Source organism: Oreochromis niloticus, linkage group LG2 (genome assembly GCF_001858045.2).
Source record: "Oreochromis niloticus isolate F11D_XX linkage group LG2, O_niloticus_UMD_NMBU, whole genome shotgun sequence".
Lineage (NCBI taxonomy): Eukaryota > Metazoa > Chordata > Actinopteri > Cichliformes > Cichlidae > Oreochromis > Oreochromis niloticus.
The window spans coordinates 30,953,285-30,965,542 of NC_031966.2; the positions used below are offsets into that span (position 1 = coordinate 30,953,285).

General features: G+C 39.4%; 2 protein-coding genes across 2 annotated transcripts; both read left to right on the forward strand.

The window, feature by feature from the left end:
* The first annotated feature begins 98 nt into the window (after nucleotides 1-98).
* psmd10 (proteasome 26S subunit, non-ATPase 10) lies at nucleotides 99-5,488 on the forward strand. The gene is made up of 5 exons (XM_003445818.5): nucleotides 99-391; nucleotides 503-601; nucleotides 756-902; nucleotides 4,648-4,814; nucleotides 5,045-5,488. Exons 1-5 carry the CDS (start codon nucleotides 278-280, stop codon nucleotides 5,196-5,198), a joined length of 681 nt encoding a protein of 226 aa, XP_003445866.1. The 5' UTR covers nucleotides 99-277; the 3' UTR covers nucleotides 5,199-5,488.
* Nucleotides 5,489-7,202: 1,714 nt separating this feature from the next.
* Nucleotides 7,203-12,147, forward strand: xiap (X-linked inhibitor of apoptosis). The gene is made up of 7 exons (XM_003445817.5): nucleotides 7,203-7,359; nucleotides 9,432-9,720; nucleotides 9,830-10,379; nucleotides 10,495-10,594; nucleotides 10,752-10,830; nucleotides 11,297-11,336; nucleotides 11,454-12,147. Exons 2-7 carry the CDS (start codon nucleotides 9,481-9,483, stop codon nucleotides 11,645-11,647), a joined length of 1,203 nt encoding a protein of 400 aa, XP_003445865.1. The 5' UTR covers nucleotides 7,203-7,359; nucleotides 9,432-9,480; the 3' UTR covers nucleotides 11,648-12,147.
* Nucleotides 12,148-12,258: the final 111 nt, after the last annotated feature.

The window sequence follows — 12,258 nt, forward strand, 5'->3', positions numbered from 1 at the left end:
TCTCTTCCGAGTTCTACATTCATGTGATGTTTTTTTTACATTTTAAGGAAACAATAGTGGTAGTAAATGCTGACTGTGTGGATAATAATACGGAAGTGGCGTGGCAAAGTCAGTACCATTTTGGCGATGGAGTTTTAGTTTGAAAAGAAAAAGTCGACCCGCGCGGAAGAAGAGCTCATAATTTCCTGAGTCATTGCTTCTGTGGTTTATTAAACGAAATAACTAAAGAGTATCCTCAGTAAGCTTTAATATATTTATTTGGACATTTATTTTAAGAATGGAGGGGTCGGTGTCCAATGTGGAGGTGTGTAACTTTGCTTACACGGGGCAGTTTGAGAAATTAAAACAGTGCATCCTGTCAGATAAAACGCTTGCCTGCAAAACAGACCAGGTAAGAACACATGACCCACCAGTACAGCCTGCGGGAATTCATTTTTTTTTCCTGCAGTAAATCGGAATAATAATTTTCTTTTTAAAACAACACAACTCTCTGTGATTTCAGGACCGGAGAACCGCGCTGCACTGGGCTTGTTCTGCTGGACACACCAATATTGTGGAGTTTCTTCTTGACCTGGGAGTTGAAGTGAACCTGCAAGATGATGTAGGTTTGTTTTGGGGTACATTAACTGTTTTCTTCTGCAGACTTTTCCCTATAAGATGCCATGTGACCATTCATACAAGAGATATACTGATGAACACATTGTTTCAGAGTGATGCCACTGATGTCTGTGTTTTGTTTTGGTTTTCCCTTTCAGGCTTCGTGGACCCCTTTGCACATTGCAGCATCTGCAGGCAGAGAAGACATCGTGAGATCTCTGATATCCAAAGGAGCTCAGCTCAACTCAGTTAATCAAAATGGATGCACCCCTCTGCACTATGCAGCCTCCAAAGACAGATATGAGGTAACATCCACAGGTCGCAGTATTAGTACTCCATACTTCTGCAGTCAGTTAATACAGTTGTGTTATCTTTTCCTTTAGTTCAGTGGTGCTTTGTTCCCGCACATAATTAATTATATAGTGTTGTGCAAAAGAGTTTGGACATTTGTCTGCTTTTTCCACTTATCTTCAGTCCAGTTCTTATACCTCACCATTTTCAGAGGAGTGTTTTTTCCACATAAGCACTATACACTAACCTATGAATCATTCAAACAAACAAAAAAAGGCACCTAACTCAAGAGATGAGCCAGTGTTGGCTGCACATAACAGACAAATTAGCAAAGAACCAATTTTAAATTGTATCTTTAGACACTTTGTTACTAGCAGCTTGTCATGAAAACACAATTCGTTCCCATTTCTTTAGTTAAATCTACAATAATGCCAGAGATAAAAAAGATTGACAGGCATAAAATGTCTTGTACGCCGAAAACATGGCAAACCTCACCACGGTGTGCAGTATGTCCTTTAAAAGAAAGTGAGGAAAGTGGACAAGTGGAAGACAAAAGAAGTGGCAGGCAATCTACAACAAATGCAACAACATATTTAAGTCATGTTCTCAAAAAATAGGAAAAATCAAGGAAAGACCTGACATACAACCTGAGAAGATGCATCTCGCACTTCTGTTGACCCATCTTCTGTTCACTGAAGCCTCAGAAATGGTCTCAGCTGAAGGGTGGCTGTCAAGAAGCCATTCTTAAGGAAGGAAAATAGGGACAAAAGGCTGAAGTATGACAAATTACACAAGAACTGGACTGAAATCGGTGGCAACACATCTGATGGAGTTATGAATTCAAATGTGAAATTATTGGTTCGAATTGTTGTCAGTGGTGTAGCTCAGGGGAGAGGTACCGCTGTGAGTGTCTTCTAGTGATGGGCAAAGCGCAGCTGTGTGAAGTAGTTATACATATGAAGCATTTGTGCCAGGACTGTACTGAGGTTACAAAACAATTTCCACAGTGACACCCACTGGCCACTTTTACTATTGTCATGTCTTGATGATGTCTACTCTGTGAACACAGAACAAACGTGTTTTCCACAGTTCTAAGCAAAGCTATATGTTATACCAGGCTAACAATAATTATGACCAGTGCATGATTTGGAGAAATCCTCATACACCAAAGCCAGAAAAACTTTGAGACTGATAAAGCGTGTCTCACGCATGTACACACGTGTTAATATATTAAAGACTCGGCATTTAGTTATTTATTTTTATTTTTATTTTTTATACAAATTACCTCCTCAGCCTTGGAAAAACTACAACCAAACAATACACTTCTTGTGGGTATATATTGGTTTTAAGTTTTTTTTGTTTTGTTTTGTTTTGTTCTTTTTACTTTTTTCCAAGATGTAAAAGTTTGAATAAACAGCACATCATTCCTCCAAATACATTAGTGCATCATGTGCCCTTAGAACAAATGCATCAGTGAAGTATGTATCTTTTGACTTCTACAGTGCCATCAGTAATTATACTGTGAATACTGTGGGTGACACTAAACCTGGCTGTGGTTGCTGTTGCCACTCCTGGTGTTGCTGATGACTCTTAAGCTTTTTTACCCACAACCTTAAAAGCCTGATAGGGTATTTTCAGATTTCTACTATAGGCATAAAGGGGTAGAACTGGTGCCTGCTGGTATTTTCATAGTTTGCAATGTCATCAGTTTTTGTTCTACACTTAGACACAGTGGGTAAGCCACTCAAAGCTGAAGTGAAACACACCAAGACTTCAGTCAGCTGTGGTCATGTGATCTGAGCTAACGTGTCCTAAGCATTTTGAAAAAAGATAATTATGAAAAGTAGGACTTTTCAGGGCCCAGTTTACCTGACATTAGTACAATAACACTGGCTCTCAATATAGTAATAATCATTAGGAATAATCACATATTAATTCAAATTAATCGTTTATCTGTTGCTGTTCTTTTTTTTTTTTTTTTTTTTTCAAATTTGCTCCCCGCCCCTCTCCTGTAATATGCTACAGGTGGGGTGCTGAATGGTGGGTTACACCGGTGGGTTTCTTGTTCTCTACACAAGCTCTACTAGTGCGTCACACTAACTGAGTATTGACACAAATATATAAAGTACAACAGAACACAGGAAAGGGGGATAAATGAAAAACAAATGTATGCACTCGAATAGAGTAAGCATGGCAGGAGGCCGGCTTGAGACAGGGGCATCCATGGGGGAGGCAGGTGTTGGACCCTACAGCATGCCTTTATTCTGTGGCTTGCCTTTGCTGGAATGTCTAAAAGCCCTCCTCTTCTTATTAGGATCATTTTCATTACATTTTTTTCTTTCTCTCCCATATAGAATGACTAATGTATTACCTTTGTTTGCTGCTTTTACTTTCCTCACACCAAGATAAACAGCAATGCCATCACCTACACTCACAACTGTCTTGTTGTTTCTTGTTATCTTTTTTTTTTTCTTATTTCCCTTATCTTTCTCCCATGGTTTGTACTGGCTTTGCATTCCTGTGGATTCGGAATCTCATTACCCCTATGTTACCACCCCTTTATTATCGCTGCACCCTATACACACAGGGCTTGGCTTATGAGTAACCACTCTCTGTCACCTATTAGTCAAGCCCTGTACACGCAACAGGCTATTAAATTCTTGAAACATGTTCTCATCCAGGGTACCAGGATTCGATTGTGCCTTTTTGTCTTTTCTTAGATGAGCATAAAGTTTTCTCTTTAGAATGAAACTTGTAGATATGAGCTTTACTACGTTTAAGGAAACCCCGTAGGAATAAGTAAAATATAAATATGGGTTGTTTATACTTCTCAAATGTAAAAAAAACAAAACAAAACAGCTTATATTTAAGAATAAACTTGTTGTGCTGAATATTTGTCTCCCCCTTGCGGCATATAGAGGTATTACAAAGATACCGTCAACACGCGCTTGTAATGTGTTCCCACTGTGTTCACTGTTTGCTGTACAGTTTTCATTTGGACTGTAACCTTTCCTCTGGACATGCAATGAAGTTTTATTTATGTACTTGTTTTTATCTGGAGTATTAGAAGGTTTTCCTGAATATTTCTTATTTGTTCTGAACCATCATCACCAATACATCAATACATCCCCTCTTGCTCTCCGAGAAGGATCTCTTGGATATAAAAAAGGCTGATTTGTCAGCTTTATTTAAAAAAAATACAACAAATCATTACCTGCAGCTTTATTTTTATGATAACAAGAATGTTTTTTCAGTATAACTGATAATAATATAACAATATAAGAACAGAGCAATCTCAAATATTGTGACATTGTTGTAGCATGTATGCTGCCTATACCTATATCATTGCTAAGTTTACAAAGATTTAATAAAGACCTATGTATATATGGGAGACTTGAGGTGGTGGGAAATGGGGTCCAAGCAACACACTGCAACAATCAAGATGCATTTTTTTGTTAGATCAGATGTGCATATAAAAGATCGTGAAACTGAATTTTTTCATCGTCTTCTCTCACAAGGACTTGCACATGACATGAATGGATTTCATTTGACATTTACGGGGTTTTATTTCAACCACAGTTTTTTTTCCAGTCAGGATTGTCCTAACTTTCAGTCTCACTTCCTAACGTGAAACTTCCACATGACTGTGGTAACCAAAATGACGAGATCCGAAAACGGGTATTTCACAGAAACTAGAAATAACTGGATGTAAAAGTGTGGTGTTCAGCTTATGAATGAAACATCGTTACCTCTTTGCAGATTGCCCTGCTGCTGTTGGAAAATGGAGCAGACCCCAATGCTACTGACAAGCTGGACTCTACGCCTCTTCACAGAGCATCTGCCAAGGGCAACTACCGGCTCATCCAGCTGCTTCTCAAACAGAGTGCATCAACAAATATTCAGGACTCACAGGGCAACACACCTCTGTATGCTTACATATATGTCAAATGCAACTTTTTTTAATATCATGCAATATGAATACAAAGATAAACTCTAATTATACCTAAATAGAAAATGTTTTCTTACTTACCCTAGCAGTACTAGAAGTTATCATCCACATTACTTTAGCTATACAGTGTGACTAGCATTAGGGAGGGGGAAAAGGCATTTCTGTATTTACAGCTATGCATTGATTTTTATTTTTTTCTTCTCCCAGCCATCTTGCATGCGATGAAGAGCGTGTTGAAGCAGCCAAGTTGCTGGTGGAACATGGAGCGAGCATTTACATTGAGAACAAGGAGGAGAAGACCCCGCTCCAGATAGCAAAGGGCAGTCTTGGGAACATACTCCGTCGGATCGTGGAGGGATGATGCTTTGTCTGACCGACACGTCTTGTTCCAGCTTAAATCCCCACCACCAACCGCCAAGTTACATTCTAAGATTTCCCATCCCGCTCAGTCCTCCTTAAGCGGTGCGGTGTGGAAGATGAGATGATGGACTCAGATGGTGCTTTGAGACTGCACAGATCTTATTTGTTGGATCAGAAACCCAGTCTGAGCACAGGTTTTCAAACCCTACAGGCTATTTTCTATTAAATTTGAATTGTCAATGTAAAACATGAAGTTCAGTCTGTTAATAAATGTGTTGTTCGTGAATGACATACTGCTGTCTTTAGTAATTTAATTTTTTGGACTTCTCAGGTTTCAGATTAACTGAATAACAAATAAAGTTGTGCAGCTTCATTGTTTTTAAGATAAATCTTAAATAATGCGTATCTTTGAATATAGCATGTCAACCTGAAAACTAACCCAGCCACAACAGATATTTAAATCCTGTAGTAGTCATATGCCATATATGTTATGTTATTTATAGTACTGCCAACACAAGGAACAGTGAGTGGAAAACAGAAGTGACCAGGTTTTCCCTATTGACGTAGTGCTGCAAAGCCTTTGTTTCTTGTTCCCTGTTCCACATGTTGAGATTACGGCCCACATTTTTATTGGCGCTAGTTTTCAGCCTTCTTTTCTATAGTCTGCCTTTTACTCAATGGCTGTGACGGAAGCAGCAAAGGGTGTCTACACAGGTAATTAATTGTCCACACTGAAGTGGAAAATTGTCCCCACAAACCCACAAGCTATGCAGGTTTTTGTGGAACTACCACAAAGGGAAATAAATCTAGAATAAACATGAAACTAGTGGGAAGGGAACTCTTACTTGTAAGTCTCACATGAAACTTGGCTCAAAAGAAATGGATAAGTTGATGGAAGCCAAATAATTGTTGGAGAAAACTGAAACAACAGTAAATAATAGTTTTAAAGGACAAAAAGAAGAATACATGAAAGTGAAAAGACTGTCACGTAACAAAAATATCAAGTTTTAGCACATGCTAAAAGATTCTCAGTGTTAGGAATAGGTCCAATGTTGTTCCACGTTGAGTTTGTGGGGATCTGGCCAGCCTATAAATTGAGGATGCTTCAAATTGCCTAAAAATAAATGAATAGTTTTAGGTATTTTTAGGATGGCCATGGAGAGCAACAATACTCAGTAGGCTGTGCCATTTAAATTATTTTCCTTTGGTATTAAGAGGCCAAAAGTGTGCCATTTCAGCATCATCAGCAGCTGCTTGGACCACTGATAAAAGCCAGGCTGGATCCACTATCTTATCTTGTTTAATCCAAATGTACAAACATGTTCTCAGCTGACAAGGAGTGCCATCAGGTGTAGTCTACTGCTGAGTCTCATCTACCTCAAAGTTCATTGTGTGTTCAATACATTACAAAGAACAACATACCGAGGTGTGGCGTTCATACCAGAGTATGCGCTTCTTCATACCTTGCGTGTACCTTCTTAGCAGCTTGAAACAATCTGTGTAGAGAACTGGCATTCATTGAATAGTTTTTCTTCTTTTTTGTTTATTTATTTATTAAATACCAGTATTGCAGGAAAATCCTAGTAGATTAGCAGTTTATGATCAGATTTGCCCATCTTGCACCAGCAGCCGTGTTTAAATCACCCTTCTTCCCCATTCTGATGCTCAGTTTGAGGTCGTTTTTACCATTTCTGCCATTTTCCTAAGTGCATTGACTTGCTGCCCTGTGACTGGCGGATTAGATAGGAGATACATTTAAATTAAACAGCGTAGCTGACAGCTGAAATGCAACCAAATCAGAAAACGGACTACAAATGTAGCTTGTTGGCTTATAAACATAGCTCTCCTAAGCCATTTTGAGCGAAAAAAACCCCCCATTCTGATCAGAACGTAGAAGCTGCATTTTTAAATGCAAGATGACTCTTATATAAGTAATCCAGGTTAAAAAAAATAATTAACATCAAAAATTTCTTTTTCCAAGATATCTGGGCAAACACAGATATTGCTGGAAAACCACCAGGCCACAACCCTTTCCTGACGTCACCTGATTAGGTGGTTTTCACTTCCTGACAGGGAGGTCACAAAAGACTTCACCGGAGTCTCCTTTCCGAGGTGTTCACACTCTACACTGACTGGAGAAAACAGAGGAGCTGTGTTGAAAGGTAAACATTTAAAATGTTATTATATTCGATATGTCACTGTGTGACCTAGCTAGCGTTGCGTAAAAAGGCTAAGCTAATGTAGCTACCAAGCACTCTGAAGCTAGCATTCGCGATTCCGCTTACGAGCCTAGCAGTACAGATCAAAAGCACAGGTCAGAGTCCAAGATTGTCGTCTTGGGTGTTTACATTTTACATATAAAAGCACCTTTAGGTAACTGTATTGACTAATTTCTAACTGAACGAAAACACGGTGTGGGTTTAGCGAGGTCTTTGCTGTCATCAGCGCTGTTGCTCTCGGCGTTTCCCAGAAACAGTACGGCGTCTGTGTCGCTTTCAACTGAAGCAAAGCTGTGAGGCCTTTGTGGAATTTGCTGGGGGGTCAAATCGTCGCCAATCTGATCATTAATACATACTAAAAGCAACACGTGGAACTGCTAATGGGGAAAACTCCCCTGTCGCTTACTTTCGGTTAGATGTCGTGCGCAGTCAAAAAGTGAGTATTTTAATGCGTGGGACGATGCAGTCTTGGCTCAAGTTAAAAAAAAATAAATAAATAAAGGGATGACGCTGGCGATTGATTTACTTGAAATAATGCAGACACGTAAAGACAGTTCAAAGATCGCATCCCATCAATACAGCAACGGATCAGCTGATAAACAGCTGTTTAAGCAACTGACCCAGCACGCAGTCACCGATTAAACGGTTGTTTAATCGGCGACTGTGTGCTGTCGTTGGATGATAAGTCCATTTTGCGTCAAGCTGTGACACTGAATGACGCTGAGGAATGTGAAGATTCTGAAATCATAGTTTCACGCAGAAAAGCATTGAGTTATGTTACAGCAATGCGAAGGCGTTAACAAGTCAAACCCTTAACATAAGAGGCAGTAAGGCGTGCTTCTCATGATGTGTTGCTACATGATTTACTTGTTGGTAATGCACAAGGTGAGCTCCTAAATTAAATTACCACACCTCTCTACTGCTTCAGCAGTAATACTGATGTGTTATTTTGTGGCTTGTGCTTTAAACTGCTGCATATCATCCTTAGGTTGCTCTCTTTCCTCATATTCTGCATTGCAAGGATGTCAAACTCATTTTTCTTCTAAGGCCACATACAAGCTAACTTTAGACCTCAAACCCAGTGAAACTGCCCTTACTCTCAGCCTTAAGAAGTTTAACTGCAAAATCTCATCCTTGAGGTATCAAAGAAGGGTGATTTCAACAGTACTTCTCAAATTTTCTTCAGGCCATAGAAACACTGCTGCAGTAGATTTAAAAAACAAAAAACAAAATCTGTCAGCACAGCTCTCCAGGGTTAAATTGTAAGGGATAAATGCATAAACTTTCAGAAGTTCTGGCAGCTCATTTCTCAGACTGTACTGTAATTGTAAAGGAGAAAGTTTCTGTTAATTCACAGAAAATGCTTGCCTCCTCTCTTTAAAAAACAAAACAAAACTCTGGAGACCTTTTGAAAAGAAAAAACAGACATTATTATTATTATTATTATTATTATTATTATTATTATTATTATTGTAGACAGAAAAAACAGGAACTATTCTGTCATTTAATTGTTTATCTATTACTTAATTACTTTGGTGTATTATGAATGGGGAGGTCTCTGTCAATAGGAAAAGCAGTAAAACTACAGTCAAAAGCCCAAAATATATTCCTTCTTTCACATTTTCCAAAGCTGTCCGGCGAGCTGAATTGGAGCCTTTGCCAGGCTGTTTCTGGCCCCTGGGCCTTTTGTTTGAGGTCTCTGCTGCATTGTATCTTCAAGCGGTATAACCTTTTACGTGGTTTAATATGCACTGTGTTTGTAGACAAACCTGCCTCTCCAGTGCCCATCCCTCACATGGAACATTCAGTTCCTGCATGTGATAACAGGCTGGCATTCTCTTAAAGGTACAGAGACCCTGCAGATGTGCAGATTGGCTCTCTGGCGCCAGACATGGAAATGCGGGAATTTAACCACTGAAGTGTCTGTTTACAAACAAACAAGCAAATGAGGACACTGTACCGTTTAAACAAAAACCAAAAACCAACAAACATATTCTGTTTCTTTCTATTTGCAGATCATCTGTCCATCAAGTTAACAAATCCCTACAGCTTCCTGTTTCAATCATGTGTGATGTAAGTGAAGATGGCGTTTGGGAGACGGACAATGCGCCTGATTTTTCCTCGTTGAAAAGACGCATAGACTCATTCCGTGGCTCCAACCTTGCTAACAAGGTGCCTGCGGAAACACTGGCACAGGCTGGTTTCTTCTACACCGGCGAGTCTGACCGTGTCCGCTGTTTCAGCTGTAATATGACTGTGGATAATTGGTACAGAGGAGACAGACCTGTAGACAAGCACATGCAGGTAATCAAACTTGTAACATGAAAAAGTCGAAGTGGTTAATATTTCACTTTTTTTTGTCTGTTTGGTTTTCTTCCACATTGATCCAATTCTACTTTTCTCATTCTCACAGTTTTCTCCATCATGCATGTTTCTTACCTGCGTCCACCGTACCAGTTTTAACCAGAATTCCAATACTGCAGTAATCAGTGAAGAAGTAGGAGACATGGAATATCGTTTGAGAACAGGAGAAGTGGTTGATGAGGCCACCTACCCTATATTTCCTCACATGAGAAATGAAGAAGCCCGACTTCGGACCTTCTCTTCTTGGCCCAACAGTGCTCCGGTGAGACCCAGAGATCTGGCCCAAGCCGGTTTCTTTTACGTGGGGCAGGGTGACAAGGTTCAGTGTTTCTGCTGTGGTGGTCGGCTGAATGGGTGGGAACCAGGAGATACTGCCTGGAGTGAGCACAGCAAGCATTATCCCAACTGCTACTTTATCCTTGGGCATGACGTCAGGAACATCCCAATCCAGACAGGTGTAGAGGAGGATGCCAGCAACAATCAGCGTGCAAATGACCCAGCCTCAATGCAGAGTTTTGAGGCAAGGCGTGCTAGTTTTGCTGGTGTCTGGCACCCTGTTGACCACGAGAGGCTTGCCAGAGCTGGCTTCTATAGCACAGGTAGTGTTCAGGTGTTTAAGACTAAAGAAACATTGTGCAACATTTTAAACTGTATGATTGAAATTTTCTAGTAGGTAGCTGTGAATGCAATCAAATGTAATTTGTATCCTTGCAGGAAGAGGAGACGCAGTCTTGTGTTTCCAGTGCGGTGGAGGCTTGAACAATTGGCAGCCTGAGGAAGACCCTTGGGTGGAGCATGCCAAACACTACCCAGGGTAAGAACGACTATGCTCCCTCTTCTTAATATGCTTTTACACACACACACACACACACACACACACACACACACACACACACACACACACACACTTTGTTCTTTGTTCTGTGGCATTTGTGTCTGTTTTAATCAAAGTACATGCTGTTTTAAAACAGGTGCAGCTTCCTTTTGGCAAACAAAGGGCCAGAATTTGTCAACAGCATCCACCTACAAAGACCACAACATGACAGAGCTGTAAGTATTTGCTTTTTCCACAAGTTGTGGATGCGTAAACTACAAATTAAGATTCACTTGGAGCATGGTCAATATCAACACTATTGGTCTGGTGTATGTGCCCAAATGAAAAGTTGAACAGTGCTGAAAATCTTACGGCTAGTTTAGAAAGGCTTTCATCATGGATTGCAAAGCAGGAAGGCTCACATTGTTCTTCACAGACAATCACTAACTTGTTTTGGAAATGTGCCATACTTTATGTGTATAAATGGGTGTATATGAATATTTGTATTTTAATTTTCTACACCTGAAAAATCATCAGTAGTCCCAGATTGGGCTCTAGTTAAAATAAGCTTAGTTAGTGTTCAATTTCAGCATGTGAAAGGTGCGTCATAATTCAAGGACTTAAAGGTGCGTCATAATTCAAGGACTTACAGTCTTCAGTGATCTCAATCACAGGATTTTGTTTTTCCCTGTTTGCTTCCAGGCTCCAAGTCATCAAAATCCAGTTTCAGAAGATATGGAAGGTACATTTTTCTTTGTCTTTTTTTTTTTTTTTTTTTTTTTTTAAATTCAGTGCCCCAGATACATCATGAAACAAAGTCTGAGCAGTGTTGACTTCTATTTATTTACTTTTTTGTCAGATGAGGACCCACTGGAGAAACTACAGAGGCTGCAGAGGGAAAAACAGTGCAAAATATGCATGGACAGAGATATTGCCATTGTATTCATCCCATGCGCTCACCTTGTTGCTTGCGAGAATTGTTCACAGGCCCTCAACAAGTGTCCGATCTGCTGTCAAGATATAACACAGAAGATCAAGACCTATATTGCTTGAGAACAATATATGCTTGCTCAAAAGCAATGCTGCTTTTACACTGTCATTATAATATTGTAATTATATTGTAATTGTAGAGTAGATACCTATAATATTTATGGACCACTTTTTTTTTTTTTTTTTTTTTAAATAAATCTTAGAATGATAATGTGTAAAACTATATTTTCCTAGTCCCTACAATGGTAAATATCTGTATAGATGTAGATGGTTTTATAAATAGTTCCTTGACCGATAATGAGTACTGAGATGTAAATACACATTAAAGGGCCGTTCCTATTTTGAAACACATTTCGCCAGAAGTGCCTTTCTTTTGGTTTGTATATTCTAATGCATCACTTACCACAGATAAACTGACTTGGATTTTATTGTATAGAACCAGTTTTTCTGCGTCTTTACATTTCTAAGCTCAAGTTAAGGGCTTGGAGTTAACCATTGTAATGTAAGAATCGTTTTAATTGTTTCTTTAATCAAGTGTGAATAAATATTTATGCGGACTTGGAGTTTTGTTTCATTTCATCACCAAACAAAGAGTTTTGTGTTGTGTTTGCAGAGATGATCCCAGTGTACTGATTGTGCAATGTTAGCTAGAAAGTTACATTTCTATCAGATGA